Source organism: Aspergillus homomorphus (genome assembly GCF_003184865.1).
Source record: "Aspergillus homomorphus CBS 101889 unplaced genomic scaffold BO97scaffold_2, whole genome shotgun sequence".
NCBI classification, from domain to species: domain Eukaryota; kingdom Fungi; phylum Ascomycota; class Eurotiomycetes; order Eurotiales; family Aspergillaceae; genus Aspergillus; species Aspergillus homomorphus.
Genome location: NW_020291888.1, coordinates 848,990 through 873,899, shown reverse-complemented (window position 1 = coordinate 873,899; position 24,910 = coordinate 848,990). Strand labels below are relative to the sequence as shown.

Below are 24,910 nucleotides of genomic sequence, written 5' to 3'. Positions count from 1 at the left end.
TTGTGATCTATTTCCCCTGCTGGATAAGATAGTCATAAAGATCAGGTATTAAACCAGGCAGGCAAGGGTGAGACATTTATGCTGAGGTGTTGGTCTTAGCAAACAGACACGTATCTATACGGACCCAGACCAGTATCCGGAAATATATACTGGGATAGCTACAGGCATTCATAGTCCATATATCAGCTGCGTTCGTCTGCCAAACCCATCGAGCCCAAGTCTCTCGTAGCAAGTATTTTCGAGATCTCAATTGAGCTGCCAGTTTCATTCCATATATCACACTCAAAGTGTTTATGATCACTACTGGAGTCCCACTTCACCAAGACGTCCCTACACTAGCCGCATGCGGGGCTGGCACCCGGGTTCTCATGATAAATTCCACCAGTGCTTCAAGCACGAGCGGCGTATGAACACACAAGAAATTTACATGATAGTCACAATCATAGTAGCTCAACTTTATACACACGAGCCTCCTTCCAACATATCGACTTACACTTGCTCCTGTCCCTGACCCTGCTCCCAGCTGCGAGAGAACACGTCATTAAGGGCCTCTTGAAAGGTGCGGCAGTTCATGTCGATTAGACCTTTCTTGCTCTTGGACTCTGGATTGCGGATTACCGACACAAGGCACAGGTATCTAGCAGATGTTAGTGACCGCAGCCTCATAACAACCCGGGAAGCATACTTGTTCATCTCCATCAGATGGATCATCGTTTCATCATGCAGAACCACATGGCTTTCCGCCTCCTGGTTCTGCTCGCCTTTGCTTTTGCGACCTGGATTATCATAGGAGTACAGCTCAGATACATCCACAATCACATCGATGTAGTCCGAGCACATCTCGTAACACGACATGTCCACGGGACGAGTGTCAGACGCAATATAGATTTTGCTCAAGACATCAAATAGATAAGTCTTCTCGAAGCCACAATTGTTGGCAAGAGTGTTGATCAGGTTCTCCATGGTCGAGAGATTCGGAATGAGCTTTTGGATGACTTTGCTGAAGGCCTCAAAGACTGAGTAGTCGTAGATAGAGGTTAGATAGTAGTGAACCGGAGCATTCTCATATCCGGCATCGCTGAGCTCGTCAGAGATCAGCTGCACGATGTCCTGGAAGGTGTCTGTGCGGTATTCGTCGGACAGCCCGTCCACTTTGTGAATGAAGACTTCGATGTTTACGGCGGGATAGAGCTGCTGGAGGCAGAGAATGGTACGGTTGAGACGTGAAACAGAGTCCAGGTAGTCGTCCTGAGCATCAATGACCCAGACCAGAGCCCCAAGACCTCCGAAGATGTTTTCGAGATCAAAAGATGGCTCCGTATATTCCAGCTGTCCTGGGAAATCCCAGACCTGAAAATCCATGAACGAGCTGTGAAACATGTCAGCGGGATCTAAGAATGTGACGAATCTTGCTTACTGAATTGAATCTTTTTGGATCCGTGTGGTTGACTCGAGGAACAGCGTTTCATTCGGTGGCATCTTGTGAAACACAACGCTGGCGATAGAAGATTTGCCGCTCCTGTGGACCGATTAGAGCCTGTGAATTAACAAAAAATGAAGCATTGATTTATACCGACGGAGACCCATTAGCATGAGACGCGGTTTGGTATCTGGTGGATTGCCCGTCGCAAGCTGACCAGCCTTGGCCTGAGCCTGTTCAGGCAATAGTTGACTAGATCCCTGCAGCCAAGTTTCATCATTAGCTTCATGCCTATAGTCGTGAGTAGAACAGATCATGCGAAGAGATGATCCCGAGCCAGGCGAGAACAATCATGGCCCCAGAGAGAAATAAATAATTAATCAGTGGCAATGATTCTGAACGCCCAAAGCGAGTTTTGAGGCAAGGTATGGCAATCGCCTCCTGAAGCCATCACAACACGATTATAACAAATGTGGGACGATAATCGCGTAAATCATATGCGGCCAAGTTTAGACAAACATGAGACATGCAGCAATTTGACGAGGTTTATTCCCCTGGATCAAGTTACCACGTCCTGTTTGGTACATGCGAAGGGTGCAACACAGTTCAGAACGTCGCAGCAGCAGGGCATGAATCAATCGGACAGCACCAAGCCCGGCAGACTACGATACATCAAGTGGAGTCAAGAGAAGTAGACAGAGAACAGTCCGTACCTCCATATTGCGGTGATAGCCAATCCAATGGCAAAGGAGATTGAGAACTATAACGATAGTCAGACAAGTTTAGCCCGTTGGGTAGCGGTAGCGCTCGCATGAAACCCACAATTCCAATGACTGTCGGCTTAAGAGAAGCGGAGAGAAGAAGCCTAATAATTTCGGATCCTTTCCGATACGGCAAAAAGCGATATGAACAGTAATTCTATCCACCGAGGCTCAATTTGCATATACAGCTATTGGACCCGGCAGGTACTGTGCGTTGGTCAGGTGACAGTAGTAACTATGCAGGTGAACCGGACACCCGTCACACAAGAAAAAGGGCTTCAAGAAAAGACAGAGGGTTTAGCAGTTGCTGACGTCCATCATTGGCGTAATGATTCAGTTGAAATGGAAAGACGAGGTCACAGCGGAGAGATCAGTGAATCCACCATCCGGCAGCGGATAGTATAAATGGACTGCAATTGGGGAGGCAACGGCTGTCACGTGTATGGCCTTGGAGCAGTCTCAGCAATGATAGCGTTGAGCCTTTCAGAATATGTAGTTCAGAAGGTGTAATATGTGCTCAGACCGGCAGAGTCGATATCACCCGGGGAATGCAGATCGGTCAAGGAAGAGAGAGGAGCAACGAGGAAGAGATACGGTGGTGGGTTGCATTCGATAAGCTCGGCAGGAGATCCGCTTGGCACTTTTGCGCAACTTCATCTTGCCCATCGTTTCCGCCTTGGGCACAACCGACTGCACCATCACAGACCGCCTTGGTGGCCGCCTTTGCAGTGATCGACCCTGCGTCTGTGGGCAGTCATGGAGGCTCTGCAGAGCCTCAACCCAGTGACTTATACGCCCATTCTTTGTGAGTCGTCCATTTGGCCATGGTTAACTATGGAGGACTCGGGAGGGGACCGGAGACGCCCGCGGTGTGAGCGAATTGAAGCAGGTGGTTCCGACACATGGCTTGATTGGTCGGGGCGGGCCCGACCGCCTTCATGCGTCATCACCGCCTCGGCCAGTCCGCCGAACGCTGGGCTGTTGTCTGGCCTTGCCTTTCTTCTCCTCTCCTCGTCGCAGATCAAAACATTGAGATTGTGACTCTGGCACGTCAGTGCTGTCTATCTCGCCATGACCACCCTCAAACCTCGCGAGCCTTACTCCCAGGAGGAGCTGGAACGCCTCTACCCTAGCGACTTGAAGCTTCAATTGGTCCAAGTGGTGAGTTACCGGCATACCAGGAATGACCCGGATTGCGTCTAGACGCTAACAATGGACTATAGTTCCTTCGTCATGGTTAGAAAAGATTATCACAATCCCTTTGTATAGCCAACTAACCATCTACTGCAGGTGAACGAACGCCCGTGTCTTCACGTTTCCAAAATGTATGTAACAGCGTCTCGCAATCAATGGATATACTCAAGCTAATATCGTCAAGGCAGGACTCGCTCCTTGTAAGCCAATCCCTCGAAATCAGCACCATTCCAAGAAATCCCACTGACAATCGTTTGCTTCGAACACAGACTGGTCATACTGCACCGTCGCGCGCCAAATGGTCCAAATGGCCGCCAGCCACAAGGACCTTTCAGCCTGGAACGGATTCCAATGGCGTCGGAAACATGAGTCCTTTGGCAGTAGGGACGAATCAGTCGCTGCAGTTGGTGCATCCGGTGATATCGATGGTATCTGGCAAGTCAAATCAGGCTCGAGATAAGGGAGGACTTGCTGACCGACATACCCAGCCTACACGGCGAGTTAACCGACAAGGGACGGGAGACCACATATGCGCTAGGCCAGCGACTCCGCCATCTGTACGTCGACCAGCTCGGCTTCTTGCCCAAGATCAAGTCCGACACCGAGGACATGTACCTCCGCGCGACGCCGATTCCGCGCGCTCTCGAATCTCTCCAACAAGCCTTCTGGGGATTGTACCCTGCGAGTGCCCGCACCCAGGACTTCCCACCCCCCGTGATCGTCGGACGATCCGTGTCCGAAGAAACACTGTTCCCTAACGAGGGCAACTGCCGTCGCTTCAGACAACTCTCCCGACTCTTCGCGGACCGGGCCGCACTCAGATGTACGTAACCCCGGCCCGAGCTGCACAATGCCGTGTCCCACAACTCACCCCAACCCTCCACAGGGAACGAAACGGACGAAATGGAATACCTGAACAAGCTCTGGTCCAAATGGATGCCCGAGAGCTCTCCACGCGTGGCGGTGGACTCGCACCCGCGCCTCTCCGGCATCATGGACACGGTCAACGCGACAGACGCGCACGGGCCGGCGACGCGCCTGCCCAAGGAATTCTACGACACCAAGGCCCGCGAATACATGGACCGGATCGCAGTGGACGAGTGGTACTCAGGCTACAGCGACAGCGCAGAGTACCGCAAGCTGGGGATCGGGGCGCTGCTAGGGGACGTGGTGGACCGGATGGTGAGCACGGCAGTGTCGCCAGGCGGCTGGCGCAGCGAGGCGGCAGCGGTAGCGGCCACCAACCAACCCAGCAAAGCCATCAAATTCGCCATGAGCGGCTGCCATGACACGACTCTAGCCGCCATCCTGAGCAGCCTCGGCGCCTTCGGCAACAGCAAATGGCCACCCTTCACCTCCTCCGTCGCCATCGAACTCTTCTCCAAAGCCGATGACACCTCCTCCTCCGACCAATCCAGCAGCAGCAACACAAGCCTCCTCTCCCTCCTCCCAACAACCACAAAGTCCGAACCCGAAACCGCCCGCGTCCCCCTCGCCGCCCTCCCGGACTCAGCCCGCCACTCCCTCCGCACCCACTACGTCCGCATCCGCTACAACGACCGCGTCGTCCGCGTCCCCGGCTGCGCCGCCAAGCCCGAGAACCACCTCCCCGGCGACGAGACCTTCTGCACGCTCGACGCCTTCAAGGAGATCGTCGACAAGTTCACCCCGCAGAACTGGAGCCAGGAGTGCATGCAGAATCTGGGCGAGGGGTTGTTCGGCAAGGATGATCGCGAGAAGGTCCCTGCTGGGGTTTAGAGTCTCTCCTGGGGTTTTGGTGGGGCCTGCCCGGGTTGTATAGAGCTTATAGAGCTTTAGTTGTGATGGAATATTGTTTATAGGATTGTAAAATGGATAGATGGGAGATTATTGGGTGTGGGATTAATGTGTCGAGGTGTATAAAGGGGATATTTGATATCATCTATGGGTAGAGTTTGATATTGGGACATAGGAGCGAGCATCTTGCATGCGGGATCAGAGATAGTAGATATTCATAATAATTGATAAGGGTAGGTAGGATATCATCAACCGGGAAGAGACAGGTAGCTCTGGGATCTCGAAAAATTATTTTCATATAGTACTCCGTACCTATGTACATCCACGGTCTAACGTATGATATTATCCATGCAAGAAATCTAATCCAACACCCCTCCCCCCAAAAATGTACTGTACCCGGAAATAGCCTCAAGCCTGCCGTCCCTTCGGGGCTGGCTAGCTCCTTCAGCACCCCGCTCGTGCTCCACGTGCATCAACAACCACAAAGTCAATCAACGCCCAACTAATCAGCCGAGGAGCCATGCTTAGCAAGAGCCAATTTCGCAGCAACGGATTTAGACTTGAACCCGTCCCGGACAGGTGATTTGGCACGCCCACCACCACCACCACCGCCGGCGCCACCGCGTTTCCAAGCCTTCGCATTCGCGGCCTTGGCCTGTCTTTTCTGAGTTTGCGCCTCGGTGACCTGCCGAGCGTTCTCCGCATTAGCGGCGGTGGAAGCTTGTTCCAGGATCATGAAGAGCTTCTCGATGGCCGGGACGTAGGCCTGGAAGATGGGGAAGTCGGCGACACGGACGCGCATGTAGTCGAAGGCGGTGACGAAGGGCCCGCGGTAGGTGTCGCTGGGTGTGAAACCGGGCAAGCTGGGGGTGTTTGCGCCATTGGCTGATTCGTCGCTGGCTACGTACCGGATCACGCCGTCGCCGGTGTTTGCGTCGCGGCCGTCGAGTTGCGGGGTGCTGTTGTCGGGTTCCTCGGTCTCCATCGCGTCGTCGTCGTCGTCCGGGACGTCCTTGGTTCGTAGGGTGCCGGAGCCTTGTCGGCGGTTTGTGGGCCGGGACTTTGGCGAGGTGTCGTCGTTGTCCGAGTCCATTGTGGTGAGTCTCTGATAGCGTTGGCTGAAGTGGGTGAGGAGGAGGGCCCGGGCTTCCATTTGCCGCGCGACCGCCATGGCCTCGGAGAAGGTAGAGTGCTTCTTGGCTACGGCGCTTCCGGCCATGTCGTCTTGGAAGGTGGCTTCGTGGATGAGGACCGTCGAGCCGCGGCCTGTGAGTGCGAAGCTGGGCGAGGGCCGGCAGTCGCCAGAGAATGAGAGCTTGAAGCCGTCCGGGTATACAAGGGAGACGGCCATGGCGCCACGGCAGTGCTGGACTCGGGCGGGTAGGATGTCAGAGAGGCCGATGGCTTCGCGGAGAAGAGCCGAGTGCGGGTCCTGATCATCCTGGAATCTAAGCGTGGTGGTCTTGGGATTGGCTCCAGTCTCCTTCTGTCCAGGATATGTGCCATCGACGCGGCAGTGGCGGTAAACAAAATGAGTTTCGAAAGTACCTCCCTTGACCTGGATGGGATAAGCACTCAAAGCGACTACCTTGCCGAAGCCGTAGTCTTCAACACTGGCATATTCCTCCAGCCAAGTAGTCATCATCTCTTCGCATACAACAAATAAGCGCTTATCTTGCAACACTTTCGACATGTCTTCCTCGATAAAGTCCGTTCGTGGCACACCCTTGGGATAGTTTACCTCATACCAGGCCTTGATCACATTCGCGATGCCCAGTTGATGGTCAGCGTGGAGATGACTGACCCAAATCATCCGCATGTTCTGGAAGACCTCGCGCAGCTTCTCAGGCTCGAAGATACGCCGCAGTTGTCCAAGAGTCCCCTCGCCGCAGTCAAGAAGATAATATCCATAGCCAGGTGCGTAAATAAGGGTGCTGGACACGTTGCGGTACTTTGACGGTACAGACGAGCCAGTGCCCAGAGTTGTGATTTCAACATCAGCACCAGGAAGGTCCTTCTGAAACGTATGCAGTCTTTCCAAGAACGCTGGCGACTGGACCCGGTTGGAGATCGCTCCTAATCGAGCCTTGACCGCATCCGGCAGTGTAAGCTGTGTATTCTTCGGATCATACTGCGGGATCACTTCGGATGTGTTGATTCCAGAAGTGGGTTCCATGTTGATAATCAAACCAGGCTCCAAGGGCTCCAGGGGGGCACGTTCGCTCGAATGACCCACTGCCTCAGTAGATGACCCGGATTGTGGAACGGTTGCATTATCATAGACAGGCATGGGAAAGTTGTCGGGTCTGAGCTGAGCCATCTGCATCGTCGACTGGGCAACCTCTTTCATGGCCAAGTAGTTAGGGCAATAATCTTTGCTAGAAACCGTGTGCTTGCAATGCGACATCTTCGCGACGAATTCCCGCAGTTTGGGATGGTCACCCACGCCTGGTCCCAGAATCCAGATGAAGGCTTCCATATTGGAAGCTGCCGCAGGCGAGTCCCACTCAGGACGGCTAACCAGGTTCTCCACATAGGCCGGAGTAGGCAAATCGATAATCGCGACACCCTTACCGGCCTTGGGGGCACCCAAGACCATATCGGGCGTGATCACTTCACCATCCTCATTCAGAACGCTTTCACCGCTGGTCAATTTGGAATAACTAGGGCCCTTAGGAACCTTCAGAGCCCGGGCTTTCTGGATATCGAACTTTCCTCTGATATCGTGATTCCGGACTATATACGAGATTGCGTCCTCATTCCAGGTTGTCGGAGGGATTTTATCCACATTGGCGCCTGGCCAAGGTTTGCGCACCAGCACAGTAATGTCAGGAAGCGGCTCGCTGCTCCCAGGAGCCGGGCCATGATACCGTTCTAGGTCCTTGGTTTCTGGGTTCCGGACAAACATGACCGCGGGCATCTGCACGTCTGCCAGCTTGCTCTCGTGCAAAGCATCCAGTGACCATGAGGAGTTGAACATATTCGAAACCACGTTCTCCCTGATAACCTGGTCCGCTACTCCCGAAGCAGCCTCATTCTCTTGGAACTCGTCATGGCTCCGCTTCCTGGGGCTCTTGGACCGGACGAAGGCGGTGTCCTGGGGATTTGATTGCGGTTTCGGGCTAATAGACATGACCCAGACCTTGATATTCTTATCCGACCACGTGGGCTCTGCGAATGGATCCGCTGCACCAGGCTGGCGATGCTGAGCCAGGCTCTCCGAATCGTGTTCCTTCATATACAAGGGCAACCCCTGGCGGAAGATGAATTTACGCGCCGTAGCCATCATGTGTGTCAAATTCCTGCCGCCGTGGATGGTCAGGGTCCCTCTCTGCGGGACCAGCTTGCCGTTCTGGGTTCCGTACGGCACTCCGTGGATTTTCTCCGGAAGCGCCTTCTTGGGCATGCCCTGTTCCGCAAGGCGTTTGTTCTTGCTCTCAATTTCGGCCTCCAATGCAGTCGCTTGGCTGTTCAGGCCATCGGCCAGTGTGAGAATCACGCCGAACAGACCGCCAATGTTGCTCATTTCCAGCCGACCAGTCAGAAAGATGTCGGCCATGAGACCGAATTTCACCGACCGGCCAGCGCATGCTCGCTGTGTTCCTTCCGCGATCTGACCGAAGAGGTACCGCTTATCCGGAAAGTGGAGGACGATGGAACTTCCCGGGGTGTCGGCCGTCGGCGTGGTCACCACTTGATAGTAGAACTTCATGGGGTTGATTGCGCCTTTGTCCGGCTCGGAATCGAAGCCCTTGGCTTGATTGTCTTCGGGAACGTAGTAGATGTATTGCTGATCGGGTTTGGAAGAAACGATGGGAGGAACCGCGAGGAGCCTGTGATGGTTGATGGTGTTCGCAAACTTCAGTGAAGACGAAGGAACCGGCACAGCGGGCGTGGCGTAATAGGGTCGTCGATGACGCTGACGAGTGAGTCGAAGATGCGCGGTGGGAGGAACAATGGGATGTCGAGGATTCGATCTGAAGGCAACTCGGCGGACGGCGCTATCAGTCGGCCCCCGAAGAAACAGGAAGGAAGCCAACGTGGTTGAAATGACTGACTGTAAAGCAGCTCTCAGGAGGTATGCATTTGGTGCCTGACAATCATAATCTGGCAAGCTAGAGCAGGGGAATGGGAATGGCGTTGTTGTTGTTCAACGGTGGTTGGAGAGAAGGCAAGCAGAAATTAAAAAAGTTGCCGCCGCGGGAGAATTCCAGCCAAGACTCGGGGCAAGACTCCACCCGACCTCGGTGACAACAACTCCAGCAGCAGCTCTCGCCCGTTCTAAGGTCAGTATTGTTACACCAATACAGAACACTCAGGACTATATCTGATTTCTATATATATATATTTCATGACTTTTGGATATGCTCCTATATTGGTTTGTGGTCTTGTTTCCTATCCGCCAGTATCCAGTACCTTCCGTCCTGTAAATCCATCCATCCCTTGAAGATATCACTTCCAAATAACAGTCCGTATAACCCCATAAGCGCATCCAAACCCCACCATCATCTAGAGGCAGGAGTCCAAGGTAACCAAAGAAAAAGAGTAAGGAAAGAGAAAGAAATAGGAAAGATGAAAGGAAAGCCAGGTCAAGTGCAAAGGCTGCGTTCAAAGCAGAAGATATATAGCAGAAAGTTCATAGGATGAAAGAGAGACATCGGTGTCTACACCCAAGCGTTCAGTTGAACCAACACCCTAGGAAGTGTACAGAATCGAGAACCTCAGGTCGCAAAAGGGGGAATCATGAGAGGTGAGAAGTCATCATGGAAACACGTTGGAAGGCTGCCTCCATGCTGTGGCAAAGTTGAGCAAATCGAGTTTGATGTTCCCGAGGTTGGTTCTCCACCACCAGCTCGAAGGTGGCCGTCGACTTGTCGAAGACACCTTCGAAGGAGGGCTCAGAGGACTCCGAGGAGGTAGTAGCACGGGGCGCGTCAACGAAGAGAGCGAAAGCAGGGTCAGACTCGTCAATCTCAACATCGGGGTTCTCCATGCCGACAATGGTAGGCTCCTTAGCCATCGAGGGGAGAGACTCGAGAACAGGAGCGTCACTCTTCGTACCGGAGATGTTGGGAAGGTAGGATTCCACCATGGTGGAAGCCTTGCCAGATAGAACCTCGGTATCGATCGTCGGCTCAGGGACATCCAAAACGGCGAAGACTGGGGCGTTTCCAAAGTTCATATCGATGCCCGAGTTCCAACCGCCATTATTCAAGCCCATGGCAGAAACATCAAGTCCCTGATTTGGGACCATGACCATGCCAGCCTGAGGCTGTTGCATGGGCGGCTGGGACATGGTTGGTTGCTGTTGCTGGGGTTGGGGTTGAGGGTGTGCAGGTTGTTGTGGTGGCTGGGGCTGGAGTTGCTGTTGAAGTTGTTGCTGTTGTTGCGCTTGGCTGGGAATCTGAACACCACCGACGCTGAGATCATCCAGAACTTGGCCGAAATGAGGGGAAGACAGAAGCGTGCGAACGAGATCTGTCAGGCGGCCGTTCTCCTCAAACAGGGCGCGGTTCTGCAGACGAAGCTCGTGAGCTTCGTTGGTTTTGGCGGCAACTTCACTCTCAAGTTGACCAATGTATTCTGCGAGATAAGTTAGTCACATGTCTTCGCCTCGCCGAATTCTGAAGTATTATTACATACCCTTTCTGCGAGAACGGAACGCACGGGCGGAGACCTTATTACGGAGCTGACGACGCTCCTTGCTGCTGAGCTTCTTGCCCTCTTCACTGGCCAGAAGGCGCTCGTCCTCGTCCATATCTTGCTCGTCCTTCTTGGACTTGGCCATTTGAGGCAAAGACGAAGAAGGGGAGGGCGAGTCGTCGGGCGAACCCATGGCGTTCTGGCGCATTTGCTGCAGGAGCCGCGAGATACGTTCTTCAACAAGTGGGTTCGGCGGGCGAGGAGTCTGGCTATGGGGAGCCCCGTGCTGATGCATATGTTCCTCCACACGACGCTGCTGCTGCTGAAATTGTTGCTGACGGAGCAGTTCATGATGCCTTTGCTGCTGTGCCGCCTTGGCCATGGCTGCTTGTTGCTGGTGCATACCCGGATACATGCGACCGACCTGAGTTGAAGGACCAGCGGGACCGACTTCATGGCCACTCAAGGCGTTCGGATCCACGAATTGGCTCCGGGTGCTGGGATTTGGCGAAAGGAAGTAGGCTGAGGCGGCTCCCATGTTGTCGGACTCCAGGTCCATTTCCGAAGGGTTCCGGGTCGGAGGGCTGTTGAAATCCATCGGAGCATCCTCCCGCTTGAGCTGACTGCCCGCAAACATGTCGCCATTCATCGGGTAGCTGGGGCTTGCACCGCCGAATCCGATCCCATTCATATGATTGAAAGTCATGGCATGAGCCAAGGCGCCTGGTGGCAGACCGGTTTGCTGCTTGTGTTCATCATATTGGTGACTCGGAGCTTGGAATGCGACTGGCGTGGGGTTTGTCGAAGCGAAACCAGCGCTTCGTACATCGCCTGTGTTAAATTCGGTGCTGGGGAGAGTGGGTTGAGTGATCAATGCGGTCTTTGAGCGAGCAGTTTCCGCCGTGGTGTATGCGAGTTGGTCGAGATCCAGAAAGGATTCAATGTCTTGTTCGTAAGTCGAAGGCGCAACGGCCGGGTGTTCCGCCAAGGTAGCCATGATGACGAAACTGTGCTTGAACGGCGTTGAGAAGGCCGGCTACCGTTTGAGAGAGCGAGGGTGCGGTCGACTAGACTCGCCAAAGCAATGGTATCGTGCTTGAGTAGATGGTCCTCAATACGAACGAACGTCACGGAAGCTGTTGTCGATAGTGATAACGAGAGACGATGAGCAACTCGGGATAAGGTTGATGGTTGAGAGATGGAAGAATGGTGTGTGGTTGAGAGTAGTCGATGACGATGAAAAGTGTGGAGGATAGTAGGCTATTGTACAAAAGCGAAAGCAGAGCTAAAGGCAGGGGGTGGGTGGAGGCGGTGGTGGTGGTGATGGTGGTTGTGGAGGTGGTGAGATGGGCAGAGGGAGTTAATGAGAGAAGCCGTAGAGGTTGGCCCGGCTTTGGGGTGGATTGTCGCTGGAGACTGCCAGTGGTGGACGGAGGAAGCCCTGAGCCAGGGGAAGCGAAAAGTCCCAGGAATAGAAATCAGGTAAAAAGGCTTGCGCGTCCTCGGATGACTCAGCGGCGCAGTTGCTCGGAGCCCCCGCTTGAGATGAGCAGCTAATTGGCTGTGAAGGTCAAGCCAGGGCTAGCGGATCCACCTCTTGGCGCTAGGCTCCACTCACAATAATTTAGCCCTGTTTGGGTGAGCCGTTCAGGAGGAAGAAGAGTGAAGTAATTGAACCAGCAAGAGAGAAGAAGTTCAGTGTCACCTGCCAGCCAGTACTGACTGGACTTGCTGTTCCTACCTACAGTACAGCAATCAGGAGATCCTCCGATAAGATCGCATGTTTTGTTTGGCATATCTATACTAAACTACCCATACTCATTCTGCTGCTGTTTCTCTCGCCTTCTAATGCATCGCCCATTCTGGCTTAGTCACATTAATCCCGTCTGCTGGAGGGCCACTTACTATAGGGAAGGGAGGACTCTCCTGCAACAAGGAATGAAGGCCTTCCAGCATGGAAGGAGGAGGTATGCGTGCCCCCAGCAAGATTCTCCCTAAGCCTCCCCTGATTGTCTGCTGCCCCCCTTAGATTAGCCCTCCCTCTCTCCCTCTCACTGCACTGCGACTTGACGGGCCACCACCGGCTTGTCGGCTTCACATTAAACTTCTCTGTCTTGTGCCACTACGCCGCATCCAGATGATTTCTCCGATTGACTGAAACGACGGCCGATGAGGACAATCTCAACGCCAGACATGCTGTGGCACCAATGAGAGATCATCCGGCCACATCGTCCACATTCTGATCCAGATGAATCCCGACTTATGACGTTAGTGGCTCGATAGAGCCAATGGCGATCATCCGTCGAGTAAAACTCCTTCAACCATCTTGCAGCTGCAGTGCAACCCGTGAAGTATCGATAGATTGATATTTTCAGTCCACACAATCGGACTTGATATTCGAATGCAGTGGAACGTCGTCAAGCAAACCGCCCCGACCGATAGGACGAAATTTGGGGTAATGGGGAACCACTGTCGGTCTCGAACAACACAATTAGGCCGATAATCAAAAGGAACCAAGTAAGCCGCCCAGTGTATTGCGACGGCGCCCCCACGATCATGCATTCGCCAACTGAGGGCAAACCCAGCGACCCAAAGAAGTTATGGATTTGGACTCCGTCCTCAGACCCAAGGGCTTTATGTGCAAGCCTTCAGGAGATCAGTTGCGGGTGGATAAACGGCCGTGATAGTCTCCCCTTCCCAGTTCCCACCAAAAAAAGCTTGGCAGTTGACGAGACTCCAAAAGTGCGGGCGAACGCGGGCTTAGCGGCTTAGCCACTCTTCACGAATCACCAGCGAAAGAGACCCCTCGGCCCTTCCAGCCTGTTTCGGACTAGGTTTACTTCTTATTCCGTTCGGGCTCCTGTCTCGCATGCAGTGCGCTCAGGTTTTCAGAAATCAGGACATGGGCCTCAACCTCGGCGCTATTGCTTTTTACTGGCAGCCCTCGTTCTCTGCAAGCCCCACTGCTCACCTACCAGAAGATCCCGTCTTTCCCCCTTGTTCTAGGGCCCGTTTCAAGTCCTAGCAGCGCAAGTCATCCGGCCTTAGACTACTTGCTTGTTGTGACAGTAGGCGCCTCAGCACTCCACGTTGATTCATCTAGGTTATCAGATAACACCTTCCACCAGACCTTCCCGTGCCCTTGCAAAGACATTACGATCCGGGAGGACCCTCGGCCGGCACACTTCATCAATCTAGAACATTGTGCCAATCCACAAAGTGACACCCAGGCTTTTGGCGAAAACCCCACTGAGCCGGAAACTGCGCGTCGTGGAAGAAGTCTGATCCGCGAGAGTGAAATTCTAATTTCTAGTTAAGTTGTCTACCACGGACTCAGATACACACCATCCCAAAAAGTCAGAACATGCCCTGTCCAGCTAAAGTCCAGACCGCCCCAACCCTTCACGCGCTTAGACATCCTTCTAGAAGGACACACTAGAAGGGGCGTTCAAAAGGCTTGAAGCAAACCGAGGCCGGGTCTCGCCCACTTGTAGCTATTAGACTACCCCTTGAGCCTCAAGCCGACCCTTGGCCGCAGCATCACGATAACCTTATTAGGAAATCGAGACGAAAACTGCCGCTTAGTCATTCCATCCTTAAAACCGAAGTACTATGTAAGTAAGTATGATCTAGTTCTAGCCTCAAACCTTTTGTGTTCAAGATCTAGTTTCGACGCTATTCGAGACGATCTGCGGCCGAAGTCGCTCTTTCGCACGAGCAGAGAATTACGTGGTGGTCTTCAGTTGTCTAGAACACTTTCTTTGTCGACAGCACAGGGCTTAGAATCATCTTGAGGTCTCATATTACGACGACGTCTGCACTCTGTAGTCTAGATTTATTGAGTTGTCAGCGGCATCTACCCATAGATAGGTACAGTACCTAGTCTCGAATGGTCCTTCCTCTGGAATCCCGACCCTATAAGGCGAATCCTACGATCATGGATCGGATTGCCCATTCGGGTATATGAAGAACGGGGCCTTCACCCATCGGCTACTGAAGGGTCGCTGTGTATAATGTATGTAGTGCCGTTAGCTTCGCCAATGCATTGATTCATTGATTCGACCGAGCAAACAGAATACTATCCACTAAGTCGTACTAGTAGTTATTAGCTGGCGGCAGATCACGATCAACGGGGCTCAGAGCATATGCTGAAAGAGAACATGACGTAAAATTAGATCGCATAGATCAGGTCGTTCTTGAATATCCCAATCAAACGTAGTGGACGAGCTAGAGTTGGGCTTAGTCCACGCGACTGAGGCTGAGCAGAGCATACGACGACATGCTGAAACTATGCGAGCAGCAAATCACCACCGCATCCTAGACAAGAAAAAAGGTGCTTACGCTGCAACCTTGACCAACACAATTGCAACAAGAAAAGTCTCATCACGAAGGGAAAAATGGTAAGTTTGCTTCGAAGGATGATGATGCGAGTGTGCGATGGCTGAAAACGGCACCGGGAGGGGTGATGTCTTCACGACGTATTGTAGACCCCACAATTACCAGGCCAAGCCTGGAGTATCTTTCTATAATCGGCCACGCACTGAATATCCCCTCAATTGCACTGCACAAACTCAATTCTAATCCTGAACAACTTGTTTCTCTACATAATACTCGCCCGAAACTCATCGAGTTGCCGTATCGCACCGCACGCGGGGTGGCGGATTTTTCTATTCGCGCTATAACCATAATCATACATAATCTAGTCGTACATCGTCACGACGCAGCATAGCATAAATCATCATAAACCCTCTCTCATAATCAATCAAACAAACAGAAATCACTCATTCATCAGGAGTCTCCTGGTCATACTGCGACTTCGAGCCGCCCTTCTGTCCCGCAGCGCGGGCCTTGGGATCTCCAGGCTTGAAGCTTCCGCTGGAAGCGTGACCGCCCTGGGAGGCGATGTCGCGCTGAGATGACATTAGTATCACCCAGACTTCATCAAATCCGTCTTATAGAAGTTTTGACTAGGGCTGAAAACGAAGGTGAGAACATACCTGCTTCTCAGGATCCATACTGGCAAAGCCACCGGAGTGGCTCGATTGGCCACCCTTGCGGGCGATGTTCTGAACCTCCTCGTGGGAGCGGTTGGAGAAGTTTCCTGGGTTGGTGTTGGAGGCCATGGTGCGGAGGTTGTAGAGTGGTTTGGTGGTGATGGTTCTTGTAGAGCTGGTGAGGATCTTGGGCATTCCGTTAGGAGAGTTTGGTTGTGGTGCTTGGTTGGCTTGATGCTGTGTTGCTACTTTATAAGTTTTGGGGTTGGTGGGGATGAAGTCATCATGTTGTTTGTTTGACATCAGAGTTTATTAATGATATTGTGACGTTGTGATTGATGCAAGAATCAAATCACTCACCATCTAGCTGGCTGATCGGTCTCATTCTCGATGTTCGATTGCCACGCGGAGGGATCAGGAAATTGGAACACTTTCCGTGGTTCCTGGTGAGATTAGATACAGTTTTTGGGATTCTGGTCGGATCCATGTCATCGGGAGATGTCATGTTACCTCTGATTTTATGTACTAAGTAACTCATTGACGATGAATGCACAGTTTGTAACACATCGCAGAATAAACAGACGACTACGACGTAGAAGTGTGTATGACGTTGGCGAGTCGTAGGACGGAGATATTAGCAAGTCTACATAGACAAATAAGAGGGCTGCAAGGCTTGTAGCTATGCCTTTAGCCTGGTTATTTTCCATGCTTGACAGAGTGTCAGTGCATGTGCATGTGCATGTGCATGTGCATGATACCTCCCTCGCTGATATTGCTGATATTGGAGACTCAAGATTTGGGTATGTCGATGTTCCTGTATGCGTAATTCGAGTTAACATCTTGGTCTTTCATCGATGACTCGGGAGGTCGATTCAGCCCGAAACATATCAGCTTCCATTAAAGTAGATTTACGACAATCGCGACAGCTCTCAGCGACATGAGAAACACTCGTTTGATTTCTTTCAGCAGGATATTGAACCTGTAGTACAGCAGCAGAGCTTTCTCTTCAAATTAGACAATCCCGCCTATTCTCTACTCTTTCTCTGTGTCTGCCTTTCCCATCCGAAGTTTTCCGACGAACAGGCTTTGTCCGTGTTATGCATCTACAGTGATCTTTGTATGTGCTCATTGTCTAGAGTGATTTCCGCCTGCAAGCAATGCCAAATACTGGGATCTCTCTCACAACCCGGATATCAAGATGTCAAGGATCATCCTCATATCTCCATATCATCATCTATAAATAACATCCAAGACACCACAGCTACCCTGGGCAAGATTTCAGCTGCATCAAACGCCTGTGCACTTCAACTGTCTCTAAACCTTTGATCCGCACAGACTGACAAACTCTAACATAACAGTCCTCACACTATCCAAGCCACAACCATGGCTCACCAGGTCAGCGGAGCTCGAACCACTCGCGTCCACCACGGCGGCCACTACACCACCGTACAGTCCAGCCACCACCGGCACCCCAACGGCGAGCGACGGGACAGCTATTATGTTCAGGAAGGCCAGATCGAGCCAGGGGCTCCGAATCCCGTATGTTCCGCGCTGGGGGGTGGTATGATGGCCGGGGCTGCGGCCTCCGGCAGAGTGACAACGTCAAGCAGGGCTGCAGGCGTGAGCATGGCTTCGGGAGCAATCAAACACTCAGTGCCAGGCGGCCAGACCACGATGTCTAGCCGGGATATGATGCCAACCAGAACGTCCATGTCCACCAGGGACATGATACCAGCAAGGACTTCAGTGACACACCACGATATGGAGTCAACTAAGACTCCATGGTCCACCCATCACACCATGATGGCACCAGCAAAGACTTCGATGTCCCACCATAACATGGCACCAGCGAAAACTTCAATGTCCTTCCACAACATGGCACCAGCAAGTACTTCGATGTCCTGCCGAGACATGGTACCAGCAAGGACTTCGATGTCCTCCCGGGATATGGGGTCATCTAGAACTCCATGTTCCACTCATCATACCATGATGGCACCAGTAAGGTCTTCCATGTCCTCCCACAACATGGCATCACCAGCAAGAACCTCAATGTCCGCCCACAACATGGCCCCAACCAGGACCGCAGGGGCAGCCGGGGCAGCCTCCGTGGCGGCCGCTACGGCAACATACGTCCACACATCTACCACCACAATTACAACCTCCACTGTCGCCACCGCAAGTGCTTCGGCCTGCAGCGCTCGTGCTAGCCGGGGATCGAGAACGCATGCTTGCTGATGCCGGTCGAGAGCTTGGGGTGGGAGCTGATAATGATGCTCGTAAGACGGACCAGGTCGGGGTTCTTCGGACTCTGAGCGTCCGTGTCGACATTGAAAGGTGCTGATAAGTTTTTTCTTCTTGTATTTGTATCGCTTTGTCTATTCTTAGTTGAGAATAAAGTAAACAAACAAAAAAAATCAAATAACCTATAAAAAAAAAGAAATGAAGCTCTAGTAAGTCACTGCTAGAAGAGATCACCAGGGCGGTTTATCTACTATGAGCTTGCTTTTCATAAACAAACTATGATTCCCTACATAAATTCCTTATGTAGCATAGGAAATGTTAAATATAACATTGGAGAGCCGAAGATGCTAAGTTCAGCTAAGCCTCCATCTTCTTGAATAACTCCGTAACCCATGGGTGAACGGCCCGACAGCCAAACTATACTCGAACCAGAAATCAAGGGGGTCGGCCTTCTACGGCTGTAAAAACATCATAGAAGTCTCTAATAACTAACTACTCGTCGTCTCTGACCACCCCATACCCTAATCATAGCACCGGGTGGGTCCCGAGCAAGCATAATCATGACATGCGCACTCCGGCAGGTGTTTGAGACTGAAGAAGGAATTGGAAGCAGAAACACCGGCTTCATGGGGTTCTGGGAGTAGTGCCCTTTAAGTCTGGGTGGGCAAGTTGCCCAATGTCAACCACGTCACGACCATCAACACCTTTGTAGATCTCGAGAAGGTGCTCTTTGGCTGGTGAAGGAAAGCGACTGATGTATTGATTGATTTGTTTGGGGTCCAATTGTCGATATGCTAGCACGTCTCCTGAGCCACTAAAGGATCGTAAGACGCCGTCGTCGCCGAGGTGGACATATCCGTCACCTGAAGGCTCCTTTGGAAGGGTTGCGACAAGGTCCCAGACATCGTTAGTCTCCTGACACATGTTATAAGAATCTTTTTCGTGTCGTATTGTGCCATAATAGACGCAGCAGAAAGTAAAATAGCGAGGGGTAGAGTTGTCTGGATTTTTATGATTAGAAGACTGGTGAAGTGGACTTCGTTTCTCAGTTGGAAGCTTGCTATTAGGCTGCTTTGCAATTGTTTCTCCTAGGAGGGGTGAAGGTATCCTTTATACGGAGCCACGTTATTTGTAGTGTCCATATCCTACCTAAGGCAGGACTAATAAAAACAGAAATACCTGTTGAGAATAGCTGGGGGTCAGATGAGCTGCCAATCGACCGATTATCTTCTAAAGTAGAGATACGAAAATGTGAATTTGGGAACAAATCGAATGCCAATTCCATGGATGTGAGGGATTTAATTTTCTAATAGCCTTTATCTTTGCGGAGAATGAGAATGAGATGCTAGCATGGCTAGATGTCTAACATGTACTTGGTGCTAGTGATATGCATGTCTCAGTCATGGCCCGAAGGAGACATTGTATGATTAGCCTATGCTAGAGCTGGAGGCCAATTCTCTTAGGGAGGCATATAATATGCGATCCGAGCTTATCCGGTAGGGTCCTTAAGGGTAGTTGGATAGCCCTAGCGAATGGCTTACTTACTTTAGTCTGCATATTATCTTTAGTCTAACAGAAATGACACTTGTTTTGACTAATAAGAATATAGCTTATATTAGAAGTATGACAACACGAGGATGAAAAAATACTTCTTTACATCCGGTGCTCCGCGATAAGTATTAAAAAATGGAACGTCTCATTATCTAGCATCAACAGGCTGACAAAGATGTCCGAGTACACTCTTAAGAGGCTGTTGGGACAAGACTTATCCTCATGAGCTTTGTATAAGTAGTCAATGCTTTGCTACCGCCTATCATAGGCATAGAGCCTGCGAAGTTACTTGAATCTATGTTGACTGACCAGTTGTATCGACCTGCCAACGCCTTAAGTTAACCTAGTCAAAAACAGGATCTCTGACATGTCGTAAGACAGAGTCTGTTTCTGAGGGTTCACATTATTCTTTATCGGGCCTATAAAAAGGACTATGGTCCTGATCTAAACGATGGCCATATCAAGCATGATGGAGCGGTGGGTATGAGCGAGTAATCTTGAAAGACATGTTTGATTCATCGTTGCTGCATGTTGCTGCATCCTGTTGATAATTTTCCTCGCCAGCCTCTCAGATGTGTATAGAGATACTCAGCCAGAGCCGAGCAAGATTCATTTTCTACGTGCCTCCGTCAAGTCCGCTACTGCTAACATAATTGTGTCATCAGACAATTGGCGAGAGAGTAAAATAACTTTGGAAGGATTTCCCTGATAAAGAGGCCTTGAAGGTCAATATCATAAGGTAACCTTCCCGCCTACATCACCATAGCCTAAGACTACTGAAATCTATCCACAGACAAAGACATCAAGGTGAACTCCAGTTTTCGGTCTTTATATTAGAGTGGATCTCAACGCACATTATAACAAGATGGTTTTCTCCGACTAGATAATTCCGAAAAATAAATAGTAGTGAGCTATTTAAACGAACCGTTCTTCTCGCACCTACTCAAGGGAAGCTGCACTCAACCAAACCACCAACGTGCAGTGGTCAGGTTCCGATGTCGACCGAAAGATCTCTCCGCCAGCTGGCGTACTACGTCAACTTCCACCCGAGCGAACTCCGCGACAACTCGGTCGCTGTGGAGACGGAGTACGGCCGAGCACGCTGTAAACTATGTGGCGGGAATGGTAGATGTCCCTTCTATCGCTGTGGGTGGTGCTCTCACCACTTCCACCATGACTGCATCGACAGCCTTCGGCGAGCCGAGGGTGAACAGGGAAGACAACTCGCTTTTGGGTGTGCAAACTGCGGTACGCCATGGATGGAGCGCGGAGGCGGAGAACCTCATGGTCGCTCTGAGTCGCTGTGGGCGTCCCTCTTCGGAGAAGACCCAAGCACTGATCGCCACGAAGCCCAGGGCGCCGCCCGATTTGGCAGCCAATATTACGATCCCTACTCACCCACCAGGGGAGGCCGCGATCACCACCCCAAACGTGCACACCCGACACAGCTGGGTAGCCCGCGTCAGCATCCGCACCAGCCTTACGAGCGTCGACGTTCGCAGTCACCCCCTCGACAGCTCCATCGCGACCATCGGGAGCGCTCACCCAGGTACAGTCCTCAACAAGATCATCTGGTCTATCGGGATTATCCAACCCGGTACAGTCGTCGACCATACCATCGGCGTGGCTATCAGAGAAGTTTTCCCCGGGACAGTCCTCGAGACTATCAGGGTAGTTCATCCCAGAGCAATAATCCTCGACAGCATTATCGGGACTATCAGGTTAGTTCTCCCACCGTGATTCGCTGTCCTTTCTGTTTCAAGACGCAACAAACCTGGCTTGACCTAAAAGTGCATTGCCAATGTTACCATCGTGATGTTGGGCCGGTTTGCCCGAGATGTCAGGTAAAGCTCGAGGATTGGCAGGGCTTCCTTCGCCATTACGAGGTCAAGCACTATGTGTAGGCGTGGTGGCTATACCATATGATCCGGGCGGATTACATGTCGTAAGTCGCGCTTATTGGCGAGACTTTCTTTGATTCTTGAACTTGATCGAGGTCAGCAAGAGGAGCAAGGGAGCAAATAAAAAGGAAAATACCACTAAACCAGATAACCAAGAAGATACATAGGGCTTGAAAGCCTCTTATTTTGAACACTATGCCAATTATTCTATCCAAACGCACATTGTGCATAATCTCTAACCTGTAATCATCGTACACCTAGGTATAATGCAGAGAAAGCCAAGCCCCGGCTACCGAGGATGAAGGCCGAAAACACCAGTCGAATCTATTCCCCTTTAGGAGCCCGACTGCCCCTTCCATCATCGAAGGATGAATCAACGCTTGATTGACTCAAATTTTCATTTACTGGGGCGTCCTCAGTCTTCAAGATGGCCTTTGAGTCATCAGCTCTTTTATTCCTGCATAATGAATTCTAATTTTGGTATTGCCCCCCCTCCTCCCAACCCTTGCTTGTGCGGAACTAAGTAGTATGTATAGATGCATGCTCGCTTGCACAAACTACACGATCGAGTATATAAACCAGTAGCGCAGTACATAGTCATCGATAACAACAGTCCCGACTCTTCAGGAAAAACATTTCTGCACTAAGTCTGTTCCATTGATCTACAAATTGTATCTCGACCGTTATAATAACGCACCAAGAACAATGCCCCCAACAATCATCGCAACCTGCAAGCAAACCCGCTTCCATATCCTCGATCAAGCCTCTAAAGAAGTATTTCCCTCTGGTCCATCCGCATACTGCACGCAGGTAACTGACCCTTGTGGAATTTGACCATAGGTCGACGTAGAAGGCATCACGATCGCGGTTTCCTCGCCTCAGACCGCCGAATCCTCCACCGCAGATATCAAATCGAAGCGCAAGGCTAAAGCGGAAGCCAGAGAACTCATCTCGGATGCGCATCTCCGTCTCAAAGCCGGCGTACATTACGGCTTAGTAGGCCGTAACGGGACGGGGAAGTCGAGTGCGTTTGTCTACCATCACCACCATACCCGCAGTGCGATAGTTATGACTGAAGACTAACTCCCCGATCTCTTAGCGCTGTTACGCGCGATAGCGGATAAGCTGGTGCCGGGGATTCCTCATGCTACGCGACTTGCTATCCTACAGCAGACGGATGCGGATCTGGAAAACGGCGATAATGGGCCCGGGGCCACTGAGGGTGAGGGCGATAAAAGACTGGATTTGCCGGTTCTGGAGTATGTGTTGGCCGGTGATGAGTATAAGAATGGAGTGGTGAGGAAGATAGACAGTGAGTTCGGTTACCCCGCATCCTGCGCTTTCGGCAATAGTATCCTGATGATGTGGCCTGGATAAGTCCTGTCGAAAAGTTTCGAGTCCGACGATCCTCTACAGCCCGTGAAAGCTATTCGGGCTGTTCGCCATGATGAGGCGGAAAGGGAGCTTTTCTTGGCGCGGAAAATGGCGAGTCTGAGGAGTGGTGCGCGAGGACTGCAGGCACGGAAAGATTTGAAAGCCGCTGAGGCGAGGCTTGAAGCTTCGGGGGAGGTGTAAGCTTCGATATTCAAGTCGCGGTTGAGTTGAGCTGAGAACGTTACTTCTTCTAGGATGAACCAGACTAAAGAGTTGACCAATGCCGAGACGATACAGAAAGATACGCAGGCTGCGATGGATGCTTTGCAAGAGTTGCAGTCTAAGCTTGAAGCTGTGGGTTTGTTTTGCCACTTCTCGTTACTATAGTCTGCTAATGTATAAGTGCCTCAGATGACGCTGGTCGACACTGAGCAGCAAGCACGCCACATTCTCAGTGGTTTGGGATTTCATGAATCGATTCTCCGCATGCCAGTCTCGCAGTTATCCGGTGGTTGGCGCATGCGATGTATGCTGGCCAGTGTGTTGATACAGTCTCCGGATATCATGATTCTCGATGAACCGACCAACTATCTGGATCTCCTGGGGATCATTTGGTTAGAGAATTATCTCCAAGGACTGCGGGATAGTTCACAGACAACGATTCTCATGGTATCCCACGACAGGGATTTTGTGAACGCTGTCAGCGAGGAGATCATCATTCTGAGAGACCAGAAGCTTACGTACTTCAGGGGTAACCTGTCCGCGTATGAGAGGGATGTGGAAGAACAGAAGCTGCGCTTCGGCCGCATGAAGGAGGCACAGGAGCGCCAGACCGCACATATGGAGGCCACCATCCGTGAAAACATCAAGATCGGCAAGAAGACCGGCGACGAGAACAAGTTGCGCCAAGCCAAGTCCCGACAAAAGAAGGTCGATAATCGCATGGGCATACAGGTGAATGCTAACGGCGGACGCTTCAAACTAAATCGTGATCTAGTCGGTTACCACTTCACCGCGAGGGCAGAGATCGAGGTCCCGGTGGACGAAAGAAAGCCGTCCATAGTTCTGCCCCCTGCAACAGAGCTACGGTTTCCTGGTCCCTTGGTCTCGATGGAAGGGGTTGGGTTCAGGTACAGTAAGCAACAGGCCACTGTGCTTGATGGGGTCGAACTCGTGATTCATATGGGAGAGCGCGTGGGAATCATGGGTCTCAACGGATGCGGGAAGTCGACACTTATACGTCTCCTCACTGGAAGCAGTGTACCGACGCATGGCAAGATTTCGACCCACCCAAGACTGAAGCTCGGGTACTACGCACAACATTCGATCGAAGAGCTTCAAGAACAAGGCAGATCCAAGCTTGATATGACGGCTTTGACTCTGATGGCGTCGGAGGTCAATGGTGCGCTCAACGACGGCGAGATCAGAGGTCTGTTAGCAACGCTAGGCCTTCAGGGTAGAGTCGTGTCTGACATCCCCGTCTGTCGACTTTCAGGTGGCCAGTTGGTAAGTGGCGCGCGCATTGAGCCTGCCCAGTCAATCAAATCAATCATTCATACAGTAGGTGGCTAACATCTTTTCACGGGTCAGGTTCGTCTAGCGTTGGCCAGAGTCGTTTGGACCCGCCCACATCTGCTCATACTGGACGAAGTCACCACTCATCTCGATTTCGATACCGTGACGGCTCTTTCTGCTGCGCTCTCTATTTTTGATGGTGCTATCTTGCTTGTGTCTCATGACCGATATATGGTACGCTCAGTAATTGAGGGCAAGCGAAGTGTAGAAGAGGGCAGGGATGAGGGACTCGAGGAAGACAAGGGGTCGGACGCATTATCCAGTCAACGACGAGTTGTGTATGTATTGAAATCAGGAAAGCTCAGGGAGCAGGAGGAAGGCGTGATACAGTACGAGCGAAGCCTGGCGAAGGCTGTTCGGAGGATGCTGCCGACCATGGGCTAGGAGACTAGTGACTAGGGTGATATCAGACAGTTAGATAGCCTAGTTATTCATTTCCAAATGGTTGATGTCAACGATCACTGATAACACGTGACCCAC

The 24,910-nt window shown here is 51.6% G+C and overlaps 8 protein-coding genes across 8 annotated transcripts; 4 read left to right on the top strand and 4 right to left on the bottom strand.

Moving 5' to 3' along the window:
- Positions 1-449: 449 nt before the first annotated feature.
- BO97DRAFT_79254 (GTR/RAG family Ras-related GTP-binding protein) lies at positions 450-2,183 on the bottom strand. The gene is made up of 5 exons (XM_025701067.1): positions 2,134-2,183; positions 1,574-1,680; positions 1,418-1,519; positions 686-1,369; positions 450-637 (listed from the first exon to the last, which is right to left on the bottom strand). Exons 1-5 carry the CDS (start codon positions 2,137-2,139, stop codon positions 490-492), a joined length of 1,047 nt encoding a protein of 348 aa, XP_025556077.1. The 5' UTR covers positions 2,140-2,183; the 3' UTR covers positions 450-489.
- A 978-nt stretch (positions 2,184-3,161) lies between these two features.
- On the top strand, positions 3,162-5,411 carry BO97DRAFT_467462 (putative acid phosphatase). Its single transcript, XM_025699652.1, has 7 exons — positions 3,162-3,342; positions 3,405-3,417; positions 3,472-3,506; positions 3,560-3,575; positions 3,645-3,810; positions 3,864-4,198; positions 4,262-5,411. The coding sequence occupies exons 1-7, from the start codon at positions 3,253-3,255 to the stop codon at positions 5,131-5,133; spliced, it is 1,527 nt and encodes a 508-aa protein (XP_025556076.1). The 5' UTR covers positions 3,162-3,252; the 3' UTR covers positions 5,134-5,411.
- Positions 5,412-5,648: 237 nt separating this feature from the next.
- BO97DRAFT_402512 (ribonuclease Z) lies at positions 5,649-8,560 on the bottom strand (the record flags this gene model as incomplete). Its single annotated transcript, XM_025694524.1, has 1 exon — positions 5,649-8,560. One exon carries the CDS (start codon positions 8,555-8,557, stop codon positions 5,654-5,656), a length of 2,904 nt encoding a protein of 967 aa, XP_025556075.1. The 3' UTR covers positions 5,649-5,653.
- A 916-nt stretch (positions 8,561-9,476) lies between these two features.
- Positions 9,477-12,248, bottom strand: BO97DRAFT_360453 (bZIP transcription factor). The gene is made up of 2 exons (XM_025692358.1): positions 10,795-12,248; positions 9,477-10,734 (listed from the first exon to the last, which is right to left on the bottom strand). Exons 1-2 carry the CDS (start codon positions 11,789-11,791, stop codon positions 9,893-9,895), a joined length of 1,839 nt encoding a protein of 612 aa, XP_025556074.1. The 5' UTR covers positions 11,792-12,248; the 3' UTR covers positions 9,477-9,892.
- A 3,327-nt stretch (positions 12,249-15,575) lies between these two features.
- On the bottom strand, positions 15,576-15,917 carry BO97DRAFT_430963 (general stress protein; the record flags this gene model as incomplete). The annotated part of the gene is made up of 2 exons (XM_025697469.1): positions 15,576-15,704; positions 15,792-15,917. The coding sequence occupies 2 exons, from the start codon at positions 15,915-15,917 to the stop codon at positions 15,576-15,578; spliced, it is 255 nt and encodes an 84-aa protein (XP_025556073.1).
- A 973-nt stretch (positions 15,918-16,890) lies between these two features.
- Positions 16,891-18,184, top strand: BO97DRAFT_79139 (uncharacterized protein). Its single transcript, XM_025701066.1, has one exon. The coding sequence runs from the start codon at positions 17,172-17,174 to the stop codon at positions 18,021-18,023; it is 852 nt and encodes a 283-aa protein (XP_025556072.1). The 5' UTR covers positions 16,891-17,171; the 3' UTR covers positions 18,024-18,184.
- Positions 18,185-20,327: 2,143 nt separating this feature from the next.
- Positions 20,328-21,732, top strand: BO97DRAFT_79134 (uncharacterized protein). The gene has a single exon (XM_025701065.1). The coding sequence runs from the start codon at positions 20,576-20,578 to the stop codon at positions 21,482-21,484; it is 909 nt and encodes a 302-aa protein (XP_025556071.1). The 5' UTR covers positions 20,328-20,575; the 3' UTR covers positions 21,485-21,732.
- Positions 21,733-21,944: 212 nt separating this feature from the next.
- BO97DRAFT_402508 (ABC-F family ATP-binding cassette domain-containing protein) lies at positions 21,945-24,849 on the top strand. Its single transcript, XM_025694523.1, has 8 exons — positions 21,945-21,961; positions 22,018-22,255; positions 22,322-22,505; positions 22,581-22,793; positions 22,860-23,052; positions 23,110-23,209; positions 23,267-24,361; positions 24,446-24,849. Exons 2-8 carry the CDS (start codon positions 22,187-22,189, stop codon positions 24,812-24,814), a joined length of 2,223 nt encoding a protein of 740 aa, XP_025556070.1. The 5' UTR covers positions 21,945-21,961; positions 22,018-22,186; the 3' UTR covers positions 24,815-24,849.
- Positions 24,850-24,910: the final 61 nt, after the last annotated feature.